This window comes from Haliotis rufescens, unplaced genomic scaffold, assembly GCF_023055435.1.
Source record: "Haliotis rufescens isolate VD_foot unplaced genomic scaffold, xgHalRufe1.0.p SCAF_76, whole genome shotgun sequence".
NCBI classification, from domain to species: Eukaryota; Metazoa; Mollusca; class Gastropoda; order Lepetellida; family Haliotidae; genus Haliotis; species Haliotis rufescens.
Window position 1 is genome coordinate 985,942 of NW_025964368.1, and position 22,892 is coordinate 1,008,833.

At 39.3% G+C, this 22,892-nt stretch overlaps 1 protein-coding gene across 3 annotated transcripts in view; it reads left to right on the top strand.

The window, feature by feature from the left end:
- LOC124133131 overlaps window positions 1-22,892 on the top strand; it is a 124,055-nt gene that overhangs the window by 94,769 nt on the left and 6,394 nt on the right. For 2 of the 3 annotated variants that reach the window (XM_048388671.1, XM_048388672.1), the window contains 10 exons: window positions 8,067-8,219; window positions 8,943-9,049; window positions 10,976-11,020; window positions 12,046-12,189; window positions 12,736-12,828; window positions 13,603-13,743; window positions 16,082-16,142; window positions 16,993-17,141; window positions 20,067-20,084; window positions 21,434-21,514. In XM_048388671.1, the coding sequence (XP_048244628.1) occupies window positions 8,067-8,219; window positions 8,943-9,049; window positions 10,976-11,020; window positions 12,046-12,189; window positions 12,736-12,828; window positions 13,603-13,743; window positions 16,082-16,142; window positions 16,993-17,141; window positions 20,067-20,084; window positions 21,434-21,514 (992 nt within the window). The remainder of the gene's footprint in view (window positions 1-8,066; window positions 8,220-8,942; window positions 9,050-10,975; window positions 11,021-12,045; window positions 12,190-12,735; window positions 12,829-13,602; window positions 13,744-16,081; window positions 16,143-16,992; window positions 17,142-20,066; window positions 20,085-21,433; window positions 21,515-22,892) is intronic. The other variant, XM_048388673.1, reaches the window with a different exon arrangement.

Genomic DNA, 22,892 nt, shown 5'->3' on the forward strand with positions numbered 1-22,892 from the left:
CACTCACTATAGACAGTCAGGTATCAGCGATGTGATATCATCTCCGGCACTTGCACCAATGCACCCTGGGTATTCAAATCTGGTTGCGATTCTTGTGAATCAGGGCATACACAGACTGAGATTACCCAATTTTACTTATGACATTTATAAGTGTACAAATTCATTAGTGTTGCTGTATGCTGATTATGAAATATGAAATGTCAATGATAAATGTGGGTCAGTTATTTTTGACACAGAATCAGGTGCTAGTATGTCATATCAATCCCAGTGCTGTAAACCATAGGACGTGAAAGTGTTTATATATGTACGTAGGTGTTCTAGTTGGTAGGAATATAGGATCACACACATATATAGGTGTGTTTGTGTTTACCAATATGTCAGGGATTTGTGTCAAAACATCTTTCACGGCTGAAATTGTAAATAATAATTTCATAAAAAGATCATAAAATTTAACTTAAAATGCAACTGTTTTAATCATATGTTATCTTTTCATTCTTGATCTCATAATATACTTTTCGATATTTAATCACTGCATTGTTAAACTAAATATGTACCAATGATTTTGTAAGTACAGGAAATGATGTCCTTTAAGTAATTGTGTCTAAAGACTGACCATATACAAACATTAAAAAAAAAGCTAACAAATAAAATGGAAATATTTAACATGTAAATAGGTGTTACTTTATAGAACTATACCAAATTCACTAGAAATAATCTTAAACTATACAAACACACCTTTACTTGAAGAGGACTATTTTTGTCCTTTGAAACTGTCAGTATATTTGATCTCATTCTTGTATCAAACAAAACAAGGTAGTTTTTAGTCCACTAAACCTTTACTAACTGTTTAAACCAGTGGCCTTACTCGCAACAATGGTATCAAATAGTCCTGGAATATTTATTCAGAGAAGCATTGTGCCGGAGGCATGCTCGTGGTAATTTGTATTCACGGTGCGTACCCCGTTGTCGTCCTTGTCAGCCCGTGGTTGTGTTGTAACAGTGAGACACGGGTCATATATCTTCCATCTCGGGCTCTGTCCGCCGGCCCGCTCACCGTGTCACTTGTGTTTGACCAACACTGTTGTGTTAATATATGGTGCTTAGCTTCGACAGAACAAACTCCCTCTGGTGTTAATGTATTGATGTGAGGGCATCACTTTGTTCAAGTGCTGTAGTGTATTGTTTGGTTTCTTTGTTTGTGGTCACAGTGCATTAATTGAGTGAATACACTTTGTAATATGTGTCTGAGGAGTCTAGGAGTGACAATAACAATGATCATCTTATTTATTTATCATGTCTTTTCAAGGAGGAAACAAAAATTGATATTATTTTGATAAGAGACGTGCCAAATGATACAATACTCTCATATCATGGAATGTAACAGTGTGGTTATTGAGGGTGTCTTGTTTAAAATATAGTATTGAATCACAAATTTGATATTCTTGTTTTATCAAAGTTCTTAGTATATTGAAAGTGAGTATGGTCTAACTCAGATCTGTAATTTAGGTGTTTTCAATGATTAGATGAAATGTCAGTCAAAATTTGATTAATAAGTTTTAACATGTATAGTGTTCCTGATTGGACGTCCTTTTATTAGGATTGTTAATGACGGATTGATAGATTTCAGTTGCCAAATTTTGCATCATTGACAAACTCTTATGTTATCCATGTTTCATATGTCTTGTATATTTCCAAACATTCCATACATTTCTGAATACGAAAGAATTCATTTTTGTTGTTCCACTGTCTCATACAAATGTCATAGAAGTCTTCAGACATCTTCCACACTGAGAATGGCATGGTGGCCCAGTGGACACTGTGCAGAGTTGGGTCTGTTTGTCTCGGGTTCGAATCCCAGATTCACCAAATTATGATCCTTGGTCTGTCAGCTCCATCCTGTACTGGTGGGTTTGACCAAAAACTGAACCATTTACAACCTGCCATTTTGGGCTCTGCCATGCTGAAACTGAAACACTGTGCAAAGCGGCATTAAACCCAACTCACTCACATCCTTCCAAACAAGACATACCATACCTAAGGCAGCCTGTAGCTGGTGTTCCTGATCTGACTGAGTGAAGATGTTGGTGTGTATGTGTCGGTCATGTCTGTTGCTGTCAGTCTGTTGTACACGCTAGTGGTGATGAACGTTGGAAACCGTGCGATGTTTACCTCAGTCTATTCAACTATCTTGTAGACCAGTGCACAGATATTTACACACTTTATACATTTCATATCATATGTGTAAAAATAAAGCATAATCATTATAAACCATGTGTCTGTTGTCAATGTTGTGACACCTAGGGTGGTGGAGTAGTCTGGTGGTTGAGGCCTTCGTTCTCATGCCGAGGCCGGGGTTTGATTCCCATGTGTAATGTGTGAAATCCGATTCTGGTGTTTGAAGTCCAGTTCTGTTGTTTAGGGGGGCGGTCGGGTAGCCGAGTGGTTAAAGCGTTCGCTCGTCACGCGAGGACCCAAGTTCGATTCCTGACATGGGTACAATGTGTGAAGCCTATTTCTGGTGTCCCCCACCGTGATATTGCTGGAATATTGCTAAAAGCGGCGTAAAACCATACTCACTCACTCATTCTTGTGTCTAGGGCAGTGGGGTAGTCCAGTGGTTAAGGCATCAGTTCTCATGCCAAGGCGTGGGTTTGAATCCCATGTATAATGTGTGAAATCCGGTTCTGGTGACCTGGCTATGATGTTGTCAGAATATTGCTAAAAGTGACGTAAAACAATACTCACTCAGTTTGACACTGGCTGATCTTCGCACATTATTGTGCTTATAATCTAAAGCAAAATGTCTTGGCACCATCAACAAACCGTGGTTCCGTCCTGCAGGAGGCAAACCAGTGGTTGATAGTATTAGCACCATGTTGGAAGGGACAATGACAGCAACCCATACTTGCTATAAAAAGCGCCTATGCTTGTCGTAAGAGGCAACTAACGGGATCGGTGATCAGATATGCTGACTTGGTTGATGCATGTCATCGTATCCCAATTGCTAAGATCGATGCTCATGATATCAATCACTGGATTGTCTGGTCCAGATGCGATTATGTACAGACCGCCGTCATATAGATGGAATACTGCTGAATGCAGCGTTACTCACTCACTCACTCTCACTCACTCACTCACTCACTCACTCACTCACTCACTCACTCACTCAATTATTCTCCACCTCATCATCATCTTGGAAATTAAGTCCCTTCTGTTAGGATTTGTAAATCTTAACTATATAGGACTTTGTTTCAGTCCCAAGCTCAATCAGGTATTATTGATACCATCGTCATCCTACTTAAAATCTTCGATCGTACAAGTTTTTTATAGCTCTTGGCCCTCAGGGTGATTATGTGTCGGACTTTGTGTGACAGCGCAGAGAATCAATACAGGGCCTGCTTCTAATAATAGCGCGAAGAAATCCGCCAAGAAATGTCCAGAATTAACAACAAAAAGTAGTGTTCAATGAAATATTTGTTTTCACTCTGTGCTGTAGTCAAATGAACATGCACGATCAACATTTATATCATTTTACAAAGATAAGACACTTGTTTATGAAATTTATTGCTTCTTCCTTCAAAAGAACACTCTGTGCTGTAGTCAAGTGAACATGCACGATCAACATTTATATCATTTTACAAAGATAAGACACTTGTTTATGAAATTTATTGCTTCTTCCTTCAAAAGAACTGAAATTTGTCATCAGATTTTCATAGCCTGGGATGTTATCCGAAAAAATTAATTGTCGATGAACGTTCTTGAAAAAAATAATTATGCTTCAGACTGTTGAAAAACAGAAAGAAATTGCCTGGCACAAAAAATACATTGTTGCAAGATGTTTTCAAAAAATAATAACAAATATTTAGACTGATACTCTAATGAATAAAATTATCTGGTTTTGCAGCTTTAGCTGCAGTCTCCATACAAAATCGCATAATAAATTGGGATAAATTGTAGCAGAAAATTCTTGAAAAAAGTTAACTATGCTTCAAGCTGTTGAAAAAAAAAGAAAGAAATTGCCTCGCACAAGAAATAAGTTGTTGCCAGATTTTTTTAATAGAAAATATTTAGATTGATACTTTTATAATATACTTGGTTTTTAGTCCCCATACAAAATCCCAGCACCACAGCCCTCCCTGACACCCCCATCCCCGAATATCAAATGGTTTTAATCGGGGGGGAAAAGTATATCTTGGCAGCATCAATGAATTAGTGGTTCTTGCGAGGAGCAGGCAAACCAATGGTGGATAGTATTAGCATCATGAAGTAGAAGACAATGACATACTGTATCATTTACAATGACCCTGACCTTCCAAGACACAAGAGTGTTCAGACTTGACTTCTGTGTGAAGCGGAGACCGTAGCGCTAAGATCGCTTTGTGCAAGAGGACCCTGTGGCCACATTAGTGAGTCATAGGTTCTTGTTACAAGGTAGTGAACAATTAAGGGATGTACTTAGAAATATAGCTGAAGTATTAATGTACTTTCTGAAATCTTCTGAGGAAGATTGATTAATAGACACAGAATAATAGACTAAATAATGAAGTATTAATGGTTTCAAAAATACGATCTTTGTTTTGGGTTTCTTATTATTCAACTCAAAGACATGACAGATTAACTCATGAAAAATCAAGAGTTCTTTAACTTCTTCCTGATCTTACTATAACACTGGAACAAAGGATGTGTGTATGTTTACTGGTGTACCTTTTGTGATTGCTACGAGCAGAGATGTATTTTTGTGTCTGAAAGGCAATTAACCGAACCCAGAAATACAACACATGGCTGTTCGTGAAATTCAATCGGCAACAACACATCTTAGTTCTCTTCACGATACCTGAGAAACAGAAAAAAGAAAGAAAATCATTAAAGCCATTGGTTATGACCGTCTACAATACTGCAGTAGAGATGGAGATGGATGATTGTCCTTTGTTTGGAATAAAGCTATTTCCGGATTGATTAATTCTCATAATACCAAGTAGAATCAGATTATCAAGATGTCAAAAGACATTAAATAACAGGCTGGTTTCAGTGTCCGACAGGGTAACATGAGATGGGTCTGGATTATGCAGCAACTGGGGATCATTGATTCTCAGACATATTTCCTGCATTGATAATTGCATATCAGTTCGCCAACACAAACCCCCACCCTCATCAGCAACATGCAAATTGTTGGGGATGGGACAGCCGCGTGTTGTTATTGACCAGTCGGATCAATACGAGATTGTAAATGGGTTGTTGTTGGTTCGGTTCAGAGGACGGGCTAGATTGTAAATAGCGGGACTTGCTCGTGTAATACACAGAACTGCTACATGGAATCGATAGGGATTAGAGAAATATTGGCCTGAATACTGTCCTGTCTTGTTGACTGATAATTACATATTGACTGATTGACATGAGATTAATGATTAATGTTTGAGGTGTCGTGTCTTTGTGTTGAGTCATCCCGTATTGGTTGATGCTGCTGAGCATGAATAGTGTTGCCAGGGTCGAGGCATGTGTCATTGTTCTTGAATTTTGTACCACTTGTTGTAATTAGCTTGTGAACCATTTGCAGTTGAAAACGTGTACTGACATAGAAAGACGTGTATCAGTAATGATAATTTAGTTACTGATTAGATAAGTTTTTATTTATGATAATTTTGTTTATTGATCTTCAAATCCAAATTTTACAAATGTGAAAAAATATTTATTTTATAGAAGACTTGTTTTTCTTCTGTCATGTAACTTAACTGATTTCAGTGATGAAATAAATTCAGAATAGGTTTATGTGGGCGGTATAATAAACTTTAAATTAGAAAAGCAACAATGTTTATGATTTCTGTTTTTTCAAATGATCTCCACTTTCAGAAATTGCAAAACATGTTTTTGATTTTGATTTTGACCACTGACCCAATGGTTAGGGAACAAATTTGTTGCCCAAGCGATGCATGAATTAACATGAGAGGCGTTTGCTGATGGTGACCTAGTTTTAAAGGATTATACATTGTATTGTACATATAAATTCTTGAGTCGTAACCTGTGAATATGAAACATACACCCTTCTTCAGAGCAGTATTTTCTGTTTAAAAGAGTGTCTGTTTTTCAGATTGTTCCTTTAACATTTTCTGACACTGGAAGTGGAATTTGAGAAATTATTTTTAGGGAATGTGCAGAAAACAAAGAAATTTGTTTGTGGTAGTGAGGCCTGAAGAATGCAACATTGTGATAATGTTGTGAGGTTGAATCCTCGTTCAAGTTGTCATACCTGGATGTAAGCTAAAAGCCGCTTGTTACGTATCAAAAGTCAAAATCAACTACTGTATTCGACGTAATAAGCGCCCAGGGTGCTCTCAAAATTAGAAATAGGGGGCTCTTTTAGAATATTATTTTATTGCAAAAGACAGAGTTGAAAGATAAATTTTGTGGTTTATGCTGACAGCCTGAAAATGTATATACACGACAGATATATTTTTCAAAATTTTAATGCCCATAATTAAGGGTGCATATAACACACGAGTACGTATTATACGCGAATAAATAAGTGTTGTGTACATTGATCAATCGGAAGGGGTGCTAATTGGTATTGTTCACTGGCCAATATATAAGCAAATATCGCCGTGGGCGCTTTTTAGAGTGGGTGCATATTACGTCGAATACGGTATGCATTTTCTAAGTGTTTCAGTTTATACCATGAACAGCAACAAATGATGGATTCTGACATTTTTGGATGCACAGATCTACGAACAATCTACAAATGAAACTTAGACAAAATGAAACAAATCAGGAATTTACTTATAACACGAATGCAGGATGAGTGCACATGGTGGCTAGACCAACAGCCGAGACTGCCCATATAGTGGAAGTGTCTGCCGTTAGAGCGGAAGGTCGGTGGTTCAATCCCTGGCCGTGTCATACCAAAAGACGTTAAAAGATGGTTCTTGTTGTTACCTTGTCTGGCGCTTGACATTAAGGGAATAAAACATTGACTGTCAGTACACTGTGTCTGAGTTGGGTATCCATGTCAAACCATGGCATGGTATCTCAGTTGGCTTAGCGGTATAAAATTGGGATTAGTCCGGACTAGAACAAGCAGCCACACACACATGTGCATGCATGTCACTATGTCAATGCAATAATCTTGAGTGAGTGAGTTGGGTTTAACGCCGCTTTTAACAGTATTCCAGTTATATCGCAGCGTGTCAGCTTAATGTGGGAGGAAAGCCCGAAGTGATGCAGGTCTCAGACGTTTACCACTTCGGGGAAACCCACGAGCACGGGTATGGTGCTGACAAACCTAGAAACATAATTGGGTCGAACCGGGATTCGAACCCACAATCTTAGGTTTCTGGCGTGCCCAAGGGACGCAATTCTGCACAGCGAATTGCGGCGCCTTAGACGACTGGGCCACCCGTGCCCCCGCCCCGCAATAATCTTGAAAATATCATTAAACCCCATCTTACATCGTCTCACCTCACTAACTGCCCAGAGCACTAGATTCCCAGCTCCTAATTATTGCAAATCCCAATCCCAATCCCAATCCCAATCATGAGAATGTGCTTGTCTTTTGTTTGTTGTTTAACGTTGCACTCGGCAGTATTCCAGCTATATGACGGTGGTCTATAAATAATCAAGTCTGGACCACAGTCCAGTGATTGACATCATGAGCATCAATATACAAAATTGGGATGCGATGACATGCATCAACTAAGTCAGCGAGCCTGACAAACCGATCCCCTTTGTTGTCTTTTATGTCAAGCATAGTTACCTTTTACAGCAAGCATGGGTTGCTGAAGACCTATTCTAGCCCGGATCTTCACGGATAGACAATGGCATGAATTTACATCCACTCTCACAATACAGGTCATTGGTTTTGTGGGACGGTCGGGGTAGCCTAGTGGTTAAAGCGTTTGCTCGTCAGGCCGATGAACTGGGTTCGATTCCCAACATGGGTACAATGTGTGAAGCCCATTTCTGGTGTTCTCCGCCTTGATATTGCTATCTATTGGTTGTGATCAAACTAGAACTATATATGGCAGCATTGATATTTGTAGAGCAGGTTTTTCAAGTTGTGTTGTTGTCTTCACTAGGTGTTCCGAGTGACGGCAATGCCTCCACCAAATCCGTGCCCGTGGTCGTCAAGAGTGGAGGATCTCAGGGACCTCCGGAAAAACCAGCCCGGAGATCCCGGCCCGACTCCCAGAACCTGCTGGACAAGGGGAGACAACCCAGCCAGGCACCAGGTACCAACATCGGTTGTAATAATAATCAAATTATAATAATCATGTTGAATTAAGGGAACAGTCTGCTGAGGCCCTTGAAGTACTAATGTCATATATAAGATATCTACGTGATAAATCACAAAGGTGAGGTGAGGTGAAATGGGGTTTCACATCGTGTCCAACATTATTGCACTTATATAGCGACGTGCATGTATGTGTACGTGGGTGTGGGTGTGGCTGCTTGTACTAGTCCAGACTGATGCCGAATTATAGTGCTAGTTCACTGAGATACCATGCCGCAGTTTAGCATGAATACCCCTCTCAGACACAGTATACTGACTCCGAGCCGACCAGTCCTTGTTTTAGCCCCTTAATGCCGAGCGCCAGACAGGGTAACAACAAGTACCATCTTTTAACGTCTTTTGGTATGACGCGGTCGGGGATCGAACCCTGGACCTTCCGCTCTCTGAGCGGATGCTCTACCATGATGTCATTTCTGGATGTCATTTCTGGAGATTCGAACATGAGCTCACAACTTGATGACATTGTAAATTGGAAGACACTGTTTTTGAGAGGGAAGTGTCTGGTCCAGATTTAGATATTTTCTGGCTGCTGTCATATTGCTGAATGCGGTGCTAACCAACAAACAAACAAACAAACAAACACGGTTGAAGTAACTTCTGTACACATTGTCTCTCCCTGTTTTTGTGAATTGATAAAGTTGTGACCTCATTGATCTGTCAGGTCCCCCGGTAGCAGCACCCCCCACAGACCCCAGCGCCAGGGTCAAGCTGGTCGACCAGGACGACGACGAGGTCACGCCCAGGATCAACCTCCGCAACTGGGACCCGGTGAGAACACTACGTCTTCTTCAGTTCTGGCTTATGTTTAAAGTTGACTGATGGATGGCTCTTTGATTTAAGGATTCTGTACCCTATCCTGCATGAAACATGAACGCACCCTTAAGTCAACATAAAGTTATTAATATAAATAATTTAATTGGTACTTGATTGACTGAAACTGTACACTGTTCTACATGAAACATAAACACATTCCTGGGGCGGTGGGTTAGCCTACTGGTTAAAGCGTTCGCTCATCATGCCGAAGACCCGGGTCCGATTCCCGACATGGGTACAATGTGTGAAGCCCATTTCTGGTGTCCCCAGCCGTGATATTGCTGGAATATTGCTAAAAGCGGCGTAAAACCATACTCACTCACTCACTAAACACATTCCTTTAATCGTCATAAAATTATAAAACTTTTACTGTATTTGCTGTAATAAGCATCCAAGGTTCTTAGAAACTTGACTAAGGGGGCGCTTGGAAAAGTTAAATTTGTTTTCAGAGATTTAGCGGTAGTGAACAAACTCATGTGTTGATGAGACTCGAATGTTTTCAGTTATTGTTACAATACAGTTATATACCAGTACCCCTTCTATGCTACTGTTTTCTGTAACATTAACACAACAATATGGACTGTCATGCAAATTGTCAGTGTCAGTCAGGGAAGCAGATGAAGATTACATACAGATTGGTCTAGAATTTTGTCAGGGGCACTTATTGGAGCAGGGCACTTAATACAACGAATATGGTAATATGAGTAATTTATTGGGTTCTTGATTGAATGATTATGTACTTTGCCCTGCATGCTAGATTAAGATTGATTAACATAATATCAAAATGAGTTGACTTTGAAATGCATGTACTGACTCATGTAGAGTACAGAGTGAGTGAGTGAGTGAGTTGGGTTTAACGCCGCTTTTAACAGTATTCCAGTTATATCGTGGCGTGTCAGCTTAATGTGGGAGGAAAGCCCGAAGTGATGCAGGTCTCAGACGTTTACCACTTCTGTGAAACCCACGAGCACGGGTATGGTGCTGACAAACCTAGAAACATAATCGGGGCGAACTGGGATTCGAACCCTCAATCATAGGTTTCTGGCGTGTCCAAGGGACGCAACTCTGAACAGCGAATCGCGGCGCCTTAGACAACTGGGCCACCCGTGCCCCCTGTAGAGTACAGACATAGATAGATGTTGATCAGCTGTGATGATATTGGTCACTGCTTTTTGTTTGTAGCAAGTTATAGCTATAAAATATATTTCACTCTCTGCACCAAAATATCAGTATGTTGTCCATGTTTGTGTACGAATGAGATGTTTATACAGATTGGTCTAGAATTTTGTCCGGGGCACTTAATACAACGAATACGGTAATATGAGTAATTTATTGGGTTCTTGATATTATGATTATGTACTTTGCCCTGCATGCTAGATTAAGATTGATTAACATAATATCTAAATGAGTTGACTTTGAAATGCATGTACTATCAGACTCATGTAGAGTACAGACATAGATTGATGTTGATCAGCTGGGATGATATTGCTTTTTGTTTGTAGCAAGTTATAGCTATAAAATATATTTCACTCTCGACCCTTGAAGATTCCGGGGTAGAATAGGTCTTCAGCAACCCATGCTTGCCGTAAAATGTGACTATGCTTGTTGTTAAAGGCGACTAACGGGATCGGGTGGTCAGGCTTGCTGACTTGGTTGATGCATGTCATCAATCCCAATTGTGTGGATCAATGCTCATGATATCAATCATTGGATTGTCTGGTCCAGACTCGATTAATTACAGACCGCCATCATATAGCTGGAATATTGCTGAGTGCGGCGTTAAACAACAAACCAACCAACCAACTCTGCACCAGAATATCAGTATGTTGTCCATGTTTGTGTTTGAGGGAGATGTTTATACTGTGGTCTTTCTGTTCACAGAGTCTGTTGTTGAAGGAGGTGTATTCGGTCCGGCTGATGGAAGATGTGAGTAGACCATGGGTATTAGGCTTGTTCAGTTACACAACTTGTCTGGTGTGGCATTGTGGATTTAACTTGTTTTAAATTATTGTTGAATGACTGCCTCTGTGGCCAAGTGGATAGATTGTCTGCCTGGAGAGTGGAAGGTCGGTGGTTGGATCCTCAGCCTCATCATACCTAAAAAGACGTTAAGAAATGGTACTTGTTGTCACCCTGCCTGGCAACCAGCTTGGTATTGCTGAAATATTGCTGCAACTCACTCACTGTTGCTGACAAAATTTAAATTGAATTTCTGATTAGAAGTTATTAAACGAAGTCATATTTCAAATAAGAGTTTTGTAGCCATTATATACCTATATATCAATTTCAAAATATTATTATTAATTTTAGTTTTAGTATCTATTTTAGTTCTAAGAGATATTCTAACATATTCCAGTTTTCTATACAATTTATGTTACTATTAAGAGATATTTATGACTCTATATATATATATCTAATGAGATTTTTTACATGTATCAATGTTTGTGTTAACAGATGAAAATAGACATAATATTTCATAAATCAAACACAAAAAGAGGATCCTCTCATAGCGTACCAGTTCACTTCACAGATTTGCAATGGTCAAGGGGAGATAATCTAAAGTATATGTGGGGGGGAAGTGCCTCATTTCTGTGTACAATAAATGTACTCCACAACCAAAGACATTCGACCCGTGAAGATTCCGGGGTAGAATAGGTCTTCAGCAACCCATGCTTGCCGTAAAAGGTGACTATGCTTGTCTTAAAAGGCGACTAACGGGATCGGGTGGTCAGACTCGCTGACTTGGTTGATGCATGTCATCGATCCCAAATGTGTGGATTGATGCTCATGATATCAATCACTGGATTGGCTGGTCCAAACTCGATTATTTACAGAGCGCCGTCATATAGCTGGAATATTGCTGAGTGTGGCGTTCAACAACCAACCAACCAACCAACCAACCAACCAACCAAAGACATTCACTGCTGATTCCTTTCATAATTGTATTGCAGAATGCCGAGGACATCTCTCACCAGTTCATCGCCATGGAGGGCTACATGGAGAAGTTGCCCATGAACAAGAAGAAGTCGACGCTGCTGAAGACGTGGAAGAGGAGGTTCTTCAAGGCTGTTGATGGCTGGCTGTACTACTATGAGGTAGGAGTGACATCAACTGGGGTTGAGGACAAATGCTGCTAGTTGTAATTGAAACTTGACAAATAGGCTCGTTTTGCGTCAACAAATGTTCAAAAAGCACTTTTTCTGTCTTAATCCTAACAGGTTTCGGAATGATCTACTGTTCCTCTGAAAATGTAGGGGTGGTCGGGTAGCCTAGCGGTTAAAGTGTTCGCTCGTCATGCTGAAGGCCCGGGTTCGATTCCCCTCATGGGTACAATGTGTGAAGCCCATTTCCGGTGTACCCCGCCATGATATTGCTGGAATATTGCAAAAAGCAGCGTAAAACCATACTAACTCTCTCACTCTTAAAATATAGGAAATAATGTCTCAGTGTGTTATACAAGTTTGTACAATTTGTATAGCACAAAATTATAATGTATAGCACCAATGTCACAAAACAAATGTACATGAGATATACAGATATTACTCTGGTCAACGGATCAGTGTACATTTCTCAGCATTCTCAGCTCCCTGGGGAGTATACCACCCGAGCTGCCTGTTACCTGTTTCATGTTGTTCCCACAGTCCAGTAACCGGGACAAGCCGAGCGACACCGTCCAGCTGATGGGGGGTCGGATAGACGACATGAGCAACAGAATCCTCGGGATCGATGATGGAGTAGGTGCTAGGTTTGATAATCTACACTACACAAAAGATGTAACCCGTGAAGATCCGGGGTAGAATAGGACTTCAGCAACCCATGCTTGACGTAAAAGGCGACTATGCTTGTCGTAAAAGGCAACTAACGGGATTGGGTGGTCAGGCTCGCTGACTTGGTTGATGCATATCATCGTATCCCAATTGCGTAAATTGATGGTCATGATGTCAATCACTGGCTTGTCTGGTCCAGACTTGATTATTTACAGACCGCCATCATTTAGCTGGAATATTGCTGAGTACAGCGTTAAACAACAAACAAACTCAAAAGAAGTAAGGAAGTCCCATTTTTTTTATTAACTATAGAAATATGTAAAAACAGTTGGTGTTCTTAAACTTCTTTTGAGTAGTGTATTTTAATGTGATTGCTTGAAGGTTACACATTTAATCACCTTTCTTTGTTACGGATCAGAATTTTTTTTTAATTGATTGAAGAATCAGTTTGTTGTTTGATGATTAAATATTGAATAACCTGTTAACATTATTTTATGATGAGAATTCGTGAAATGTAAATTTCTTTGTCAATCGGAAAAAGTGTATCAAAGATATCATGTATTTAATTTTTTTCAATTTCATTGATTGATTATGACAATTATGACTTCATTCAATGATACTGATCATAATTGTTTTTTAAATAATTCTAAATTGTATTTTGCAAAGATAAATAGTTGGCAAAAGGTTAATTCCTCACAAATGTTAAGATGATACAGTAACACTTCTGTTTTCCTGATACAGAGAGGCAAGTTCCTGATGGTGCGCTGTCCCACGGAGCGTGAACACGGGCAGTGGAAGTTGGCGCTGGAATCTCAGACAGCCGACAATACCAAGGCCAACTACATCCGCCCCGCCCTGAGAGCGAACCCCCATCCTCAGAAGGTGGCCACCCCACATATACCACTCACATTACTGTTGTCTCGGGTTAAGGGTAATCATTTTGTCACTATAAGCTTGCTGGCATGGTGGTCCCTTGCATGGTGGTCCCAAGCTTGCTGGCATGGTGGTCCCTTGCATGGTGGTCCCAAGATTGCTGGCATAGTGGTCCCAAGATTGCTGGCATGGTGGTCCAAAGTTTGCTGGCATGGTAGTCACAAGCTTGCTGGCATGGTGGTCCAAAGCTTGCTGGCATCATGGTCCCAAACTTGCTGGCATGTGGTCCCAAGCTTGCTGGCATCATGGTCCCAAACTTGCTGGCATGTGGTCCCAAGCATGCTGGCATCATGGTCCCAAACTTGCTGGCATGTGGTCCCAAGCATGCTGGCATCATGGTCCCAAACTTGCTGGCATGGTGGTCCCAAGCTTGCTGGCATCATGGTCCCAAGCTTGCTGGCATGTGGTCCCAAGCGTGCTGGCATCATGGTCCCAAGCTTGCTGGCATGTGGTCCCAATCGGCTGGCATCATGGTCCTAAACTTGCTGGCATGGTGGTCCCAAGCTTGCTGGCATGGTGGTCCCAAGCATGCTGGCATGATGGTCCCAAGCTTGCTGGCATGTGGTCCCAAACTTGCTGGCATCATGGTCCCAAACTTGCTGGCATATGGTCCCAAGCTTGCTGGCATGTGGTCCCATGCTTGCTGGCATCATGGTCCCAAACTTGCTGGCATGTGGTCCCAAGCGTGCTGCTTAGTTGATAATGATGCAGTGCATGTGGGCAGGTTTTCATTGAATGTTGTTGCACAAGCTTGAAAATTGAATGAATTTCGGGGTATTTGGAAACAACTTGGAATGGCTGTGAAATGAGACATCTGGAGCCTTGAATAATTTAGGAAAATAGGTAACTTTTAATTGAACATTGTTAAAATCTGTGTGGACTTATGCCAAATGTAAATTTGAAAGAAAAGTGATTTGATGACACTGATTGTTTTATGACTTGAAAGTCATTTGCTTGGACCATCTTTTATATATGCACACATATATGTCTGTACAATGTGGTGACCAGGACCCACTTGCACAAAGCGATCTTAGCCCTAAGATCATCGTTCCTCCCATTCTTTAACATAGGCTTAAGATAGTCTTAGCGCTAAGATTGCTTTGTGCAATTGGGTCCGGATATCTGTAAGCTTGGTATGCTGTAAGTAATTTAGCACTTCAAGTTTTTGTTAATTTTGTGAAATTGTGCATGGTCATCAAGAAATACGACTGGCGACAAAGTCGATATACTCTGTTTTTTAGCAAGGTTTGCATAGGCACGAAAAGGCCCTGGATTTCACTCTTACTTTTAGTCTTGAAAAGTGTGCATGATCTTTACCTTGAAAATGTACCAGTTCTGTGTGTAGCATGTTTAAGCAATATGAACTTGTGCAATATTTCCCCGTAGTATATAGTGTTTGTTCCCCTGCTACAGAACCTTTAGGCATGGAGAGATCCTGCTTGTTCATAGAGGAGTTTGTCTCCTTCAGCCTTGCATCTATTCTCTCTGGAATTCTGAAGATCTGCTTTGGAATTCATCTTCAGCAGCCCATGCTTGTCATAAGAGGCGACTAACGGGATCAGGTGGTCAGGCTCACTGACTTGGTTGATGCATGTCATCGTTTCCCAATTGCGTCGATCGATGCTCATGATGTCAATCACTGGATTGTCTAGTCAAGACTCGATTATTTACAGAGTGCTGTCATATAGCTTGAATATTGCTGAGTGCAGCGTTAAACAAACAAACATAATAATTCTGGAATTCTTGTGTAAAAGCTGAATGTTAAAAGTTGTAGTCGCTTATCCAGTTTTAATGAGGATGAGGCATTGTGTATACATGCTGAAGTTTATTTCTTTGCTATTCCATAATTGAGATAAGATCTTTGTTGTGTTTGTAAATAAAGAATTGCATGCAAATTAAAGTGTCATTTTAAAATGAAAATGAAATAATTTGCAAGTGATTCCCTGGCAGTTGATTGGCTAATGGATAAACCAAAAACAAATTAGGTAGGCCACACCCACTAACGGAATACTGTTTCTTGATTGGGTGATAATGAAATGGCTGAGGCTTGGGTTCATTGTTGTGCATTATTAATTAATTAATTCAGTATGTTATTGCAATTATGGGGATATGAATATAAAAACCGTGCACAGTTTGTGTAAATCCATAAACAGGAAGTATTTTGAATTCTTAAATGAAAGGTTGATCTTTCAAACAATCTGGTTGGAGTAATGTCTGTATCACTGGTGTCATTTAACTTGATTTCTTCATTTCTTTAATCCCATTTCTATCTTGTATTTGTTGACAGAATGTTGTGATCATCGATCTTGGCAGCACATCAGTGCGAGCAGGCATACTTGGTGATCAAGGTTGGTATACATTCATAATTCATGTTATTTATTTATGTTCTTTATCCAAAAACTATTTATGCACATTGTTTGAAGATGATAAATGTTGCAGTGACAATAGATGACCAACTTCACCAGCAGGAACTCGGCCCAGCATACCAGGGGAGATAACTCATACATCTTTCTTCAATTCTCTACATTTCTTAAACTTCAAATGAATATGCACTGTGAAGCTGTTTAACACACCAAACTGCTAGTTCGAGATATTATTAGTCGTGTGTGTTTTCTTATTGTAAATATATATTATAACTATCAAAATATCATAACATGGCTGCAAGTCATTGGGCACCATATGGTTAAAATTGGGTGGTTTACTTTTATTCAGTGTAATTACATATTAAACATTCATTATTTTAAGGATATGTGATAAAGACGTTAACCCATGTGTGTTTTCGAGTCGTAAATATCATAAAATATAAAAATTTATTCAGTAAAATTACATATTAAACATTCATTATTTTAAGGATATGTGATAAAGACGTTAACCCATGTGTGTTTTCGAGTCGTAAATATCATAAAATATAAAAATCGGGGGTTCTTTAAGTTGTTGTGAGTATTATAATTATTAGCATGTGTGTTGTAGGAAGTATAGTTTGATGTTAACATTTATTCACACTGACAGCCCCACTTTAAACACAAGTTGATATCGTTGTGCTTAACAGGTTTTATTACTGACTTCAGATGACAGCAAAGTAATATATTTATGTATTTGATTTCTGTATTTACAATTCCACCAACAGACTAAAAACCATTGATTTTAATTTCCTCAAATTTTTCCCATGGAAAATGAGTTCCTGTTTCTCTTCACCAGCAACCATGCCAGCGTTGTTCTTCCCAAGTGTTGTTGCAGTCCACAAAACAACCGATGAGCTGGTTGTTGGAAGTGACGCCTACAAGCCGAGTGTCCGACTCGAGTCCGTCCTCTCTCACCCCATCAGCCCTTCCAACAAAGTAGACAAGGTGGGTGTGGGTAGTGGGTGTGGTCATTTAGGAGGCTAGTTGGGAGGGGCAGGGCGGGGCAGGGAGGGGCGGGTCTAGATGTCAACAGTAGTGTTGTTGCACAGTCAGGCAACAGCTGTGGTGAAGGATTAAGATTTCTCTTTGCACCAAAATAGTTTGGACTTTATCCTTCTTATCTTTTTTCTTTTCTTTTTTTTCTTTTTTTTATATCCCTGTCTAATTTGTAAGTCATAGATGTGACATCTATATGAAAAAAAGATACATTAAAATGAAAATCATTTTTTATTTATTTGATGCAATGTTAAATACAGTATACAATAAGATAAAAACATTAAATGCAATATATGATATCTATTTATGAACTAACAATGGGCCAATATACTAACTGCACATCCTGAATTGTGAACTATCTCGGAAGTAAGCCCAGTGGGTTTAGGTAATGGTTGTTAGAGAAAAATTAATAGCCTTTTGAGTTAGTGAGTGAATGTTATTTTACACCAGTCAGCAATATTGTACCTATAATAGCATCATGTAAATGATCATACCTGAGTCAGGTAAACCAGTGATTGATAGCATGAGCAACAAAAGACTTTATCAGGGTATGACGACCCACCAGATCTCTTTTTTACTTGGCTTTTGTGATGGTCATCAGCTACTTGGATCCTACCCTACCTCGTAGTTCGTTATGTGTTCTCCATTAGATAATTGTATGTTGGATACAGGCTTATATCTGAGAACTTGTGTAATTGGCCAGCAATAATGCCGCTGTACTAAAGGTGCCTGCATTTAGCACTAATATATTTAGCATTTAGGATATATATCACAGGATATACTAATATCACCCAGAAGGCTATGTTATTCATATACTGCATTCCTCATATTCATCACGCTTTATCGATAATAACATGCAGTTTGGTATTTAATTCTACACCTGCATTTGTATTGTCCTCATCATAAAAAAACAATTACTCTACATCAACACAAGTTGCACCATTATTTTTCATTTCATTTGCATGATCTGTTGTTGCAAAGTTTTCAATCTTATTTATAGTTTTTCACATATTTATCACTGAGGTAGAATCTGAAATGTGGCATTATGAATATAAAGAAGTTAAAAAACACTCGGTTTTTTCCATGTGACTATAGCTACTCTGTCATCACATGATTAACTATAGTCATATGAAACAATCTGGTATTCTTTAACTTCATTTGAGAAATATGCATAAAACTCTTGAATATCTTTAAAGAAACAAAAATTATAAAAATTATAAATTGGTTTATTTTAAAACTGAAATTCATTAAAATGGTTCATGTACAACAGATTCATGTTACAGTTTGACAGACTGTCATAATCTGTTCCATTGATCAAGACTGTTTTGTTTTTTCTTATAAGAGTCTTTTTGAAAGTTTAACCAATGAAAGATTATAATGCTTCAGGTTTTACCTCTGAGTATAACATGGTCATTGTCTTGTCTTGAACACACTTAGTAATATAATATTTCTGCATTGGATTTTAATTTTATAATATGGAAAACAGGTGAAAAGCACAAATTCTTCTTCTCAAGCACAAGTTAGGATAATTCACAAAATGGGAAAAAGGGGAATAATGCACTAACATCTATCAAGTTGGATTAAAAGAATGTTGATTATTGCTTATAGAATAAACATGTATTAAGTTGAAACATTTAATTCATATGTTATGTGCATTTGTTCAATCAGATTAATATATAGAAACATGTATGTTTTATATAAAAAAAATAATATTTTGAGATAATGAGTATAATAAATTGATGATGAAGGACTAAGAACAGTTCCGATGTTAATACATTGTAACATTCATTATCAGGTCATAATTGATATCTATTTATATTGTTTGGGCCAGACCAGTTTAATTTCTTGTTTTCCAAATTGTCTTTGTCATTCAAAATTTAAAAGATGTTGTCATGGTTGATTTGGGATTAATTTCTCCCCCTCAAAAATTTTGAAATATAGATTACAAGGAAGTATTTGTTTAAAAAACAGCATATGTGACCAACCTTGACATAAGGGACCTTATGGGTGTAAAACATGACATTTTGACTTCTTATTTTATTGCAGAACTACAGCATCTTAGTACCACGAAAAAACAAAAACAATTCATATGCTACAGTCAATATTTATTACAGAGATGCATGGCATCAACCATTTGGACTCATTGTCTGTGAAGTTCCGTTTTCGGACTTATAATTGTTTTTATCATGATTGCTGTTTTGAGATGTATCAGTAATGTCTGATGAATTGAAAGAAGACATGTATGCTGCCATGTTTTGAAATACTGTTTTTATTACATTAAGAACTGATCCGTGACGATCCGGGGTATGTTAGGTCTTCAGCAACCCATGCCTGCCGTAAAAGGCGACTATGCTTGTCGTAAAAGGCGACTAACGGGATCGGGTGGTCCGGCTTGCTGACTTGGTTGATGCATGTCATCGTATCGCAATTGCATGGATCGATGCTCATGATGTCCATCACTGGATTGTCTGGTCCAGACTCGATTATTTACAGACCGCCGTCATATAGCTGGAATATTGCTGAGTGCTGTGTTAAACAATGAATCAACATTAAGAACAAATGAGAGAAAAACAAGATATTTTTGTGTAGTTCGCACATATGGCAATTTATACGGAAGTAAGGTGACGTCAGACATCTTTCTTTATGACGTCGGCACAACTGCATCTCAGCACCCATAATGTCCCTTTTGTCCTGGTGGGTCACATGTATCAAACACTTTGAAAATCATTTTTTTATTGAAGTAAGCAGGAAGTTATAATGGTCTAGCCTCATCAGTGATGTGGGTACCGAAGACAAGGCAATGTGTAGTGTTGTAGCTGTTTGTTTCTGAGTGTTCTTGTTGTTGACTTGTTTGTTTCTGTGTTTTCTTTCTAGGATCACTGTATTCTCCCTGTAAGTTGCATGACATGCAGGCTCTCGGCGCCGTGCAATGATAAGACTTTTCTCATTATTTCACACCAGAACACCTCCGTCACCTCTTTGAGCAGGCAGTAGCTTCGGTTACCTCCTGGCAGATTATATACCTGGCGTCATGAACGATATCATTAAAATCCTCAGCTCCGATACGATATCTCTCTGACTGATGATCTCACGACCCCCTTTCACAGGTCGCAGCTGATGAAACCATGCAAACTTGGCCAGCCTAAATGAAGGACTCATGGTCCTTAAGCCAATCGGATGTCAGCTTTCTAAACTAATTTGTCTTCATTTTGTTATAACCTTGAATCAGACATTTCAATTTTGAGAGAAGAAAACCCCTACAGAATACAAATATTCCTTCGATTAGGGCTGGGACAAGTCCAAATTTACTACTTGGGTATCCGACACCCTATTACCCGTCCCTACCCGGGTACCACTTATAGGTTTCAAGAATTAGGATCAAAATGTCCGAATGGGAATTGTTTTACCACAGCCCTGGCAAAAATTATTTAGACACATGTATAAAACAATTTGATCATGCGTACACTGAAGTTGATAGACGCTTTATCTTTACTTGAACATATAAAAGTCAGACCGAATGCTTGCGTAGTGAGAAAGAAATGGGACCATAAGCTATACTTGTAGAGTAACCATTGTCATTAAACAATATATCACGTGTCTAACCACGGGTCTAGGTAGTCCTGTGGGTACCCGGGTCCTACTCAGGACCCACCGGACCCAAGTACCTGAGTTACCCGTCCCAGCCCTACCTTCGATGGTTCTTCCTTTAGGATGTAGATGCTGTGATGCTCAGAAATGACATAAAACCCACTCCAGGAATACAGGTATTTTCTGCCATGAGTGTAATGTAAGCATTGTTATTTCCGTATGGCGCAAGTGTGGTGGAGATTATTCTCTGTCAATTTCTTCAAATCATCAATATATAAGTTCGAAGATCTTCCGCTCAACCTTGTCATATCATTTTACATTAATTTCATTATATTTCCATATCATTGAAGTGGCATGCCTTGCTTCCGTCATATATTCATGCTATATATTCATGCTCCTTATTTGGCATAGCTTCATCGCTGCATCACTCCTTGTTGGGAGGGGTGTTTGCTTCTTCAGTGAATGTCTCACTATGTAACTATGTATCATCATAATCAATGTTATATTACATGTAAATGTTGATAATTATACCTGATATTGTGGCATACATATTTTAAAGGTAATTTGTAAACGTTTTTTAAAAATTACCAACAAAAATATTTTGATTTTTTTTTATGTGGATACATGTATTCAGATTTTGGTTATTATTTCAGTTTAACATCGACAGCAAGCAGATGCCAGCTGTGTTCGATAAGATTTTCAGAGACCTGGGGGTCAACCCCTCGCAGTATATGGTGAGGCGATTGTAATAAAAATCATCATAATTAAATTTAATGAGACTGTCCAACACATTGTCAGTGGATGCCCATCTTTGGCACAAACACATTTTCTTAAGCGACATTATGGCGTGGCTTGATCCTTTTATTAACATCTTCGCTGTGGTTGTGGTTTTGACACAGAGGTCCATCCATGGTACAACCCAGAATATGTAGAAGAGTTCTGGGAGGGTTTCGATCAGGCAGCGCTTCCTGCGAGAAGTCCCATTCGCTGCCTGGTCTGTATGTAGAGGGGGCAAGGGCCCTGAGCTGATGATGAGCCTAACCAGCCTGACTGTGCCAGGATCACCCAAACCCTCTTTGCTGCCTTTTGTTTGATCTGTCAAGGGTACCCTTTGTTTTGTGAACAGTGACATCTTTCAAACAAAGTTACAGCGCATATACCACGTGTTTCTCCGGGACTGAAACCCTAGAAACTGTGACCTGTGACCTGTGACCTGTGACCTGTGCATGGCACCACGAGCCACCACAATTCTTTTTGTACTTTCCTGTTATTATCACAAGACTGATTGTCACAATTATCTTAGCGTTAAACATTCCTATAACTTAAAGCCCCACTCTGACTATAAATATTACAAGCGTTAAAATCACTTTAGAGACAAGGTCAAAGGCTTTCAAAATCCTTCTTGATCATGTGTCATGTTGACCTTCAAGCAAGTGTAATTTCTCAATTTAATCATGCTATTCCTTTGAGGGGAATATTTTTTCTGAGAGGTTCTGATAAATAATTAAACATGCTGGGTCCAATACAACATTTGTGTTCTTGGTTTTGTTGTGTTTTTCTGCTGTGTGATGCAGAGAGTAATTTACATAATGCGTGAGGTGGACAAGACAACGTGGCATCGGCAATGAAATGTGCTGGAAATCTGGTTAAAGTTATTTGGCTCTAGGCCATAATAACATAGTTATTAGATTTTCATCCCTATCAGTACCAAACACATCTTTTTATTGTCCCCAAGTACCTGATGACAAAGACAATCAGCACATGTTCCATTTGGAAGCTCAACTGACTTATAGTGAAATGAGGTATTTGTCATGAACAGTTTGTCATGAGAAAGTCGACATGCTTGTTGTCTGCCACCAGTCATGACAACCCAGTTTGTTCAAGAGGTTGGAATCTGATTTTCAATATGGCCGCTGTGGCAGCCATGTTGGGCAGACCAGATCCTCTGTGCTTCACGGCTGCTCATGAGGTGTGCCAGATGGAACAAGTCGACTGATGTGGGACAGTGAGTTGCAGCACCCTAGACCTCTGAGCCACCCAAGTGTAACTGATGCTTCATGTACTGGGCACTCGCCCATCCTCCCATCCACCCATCCATCAATCCTCCCATCC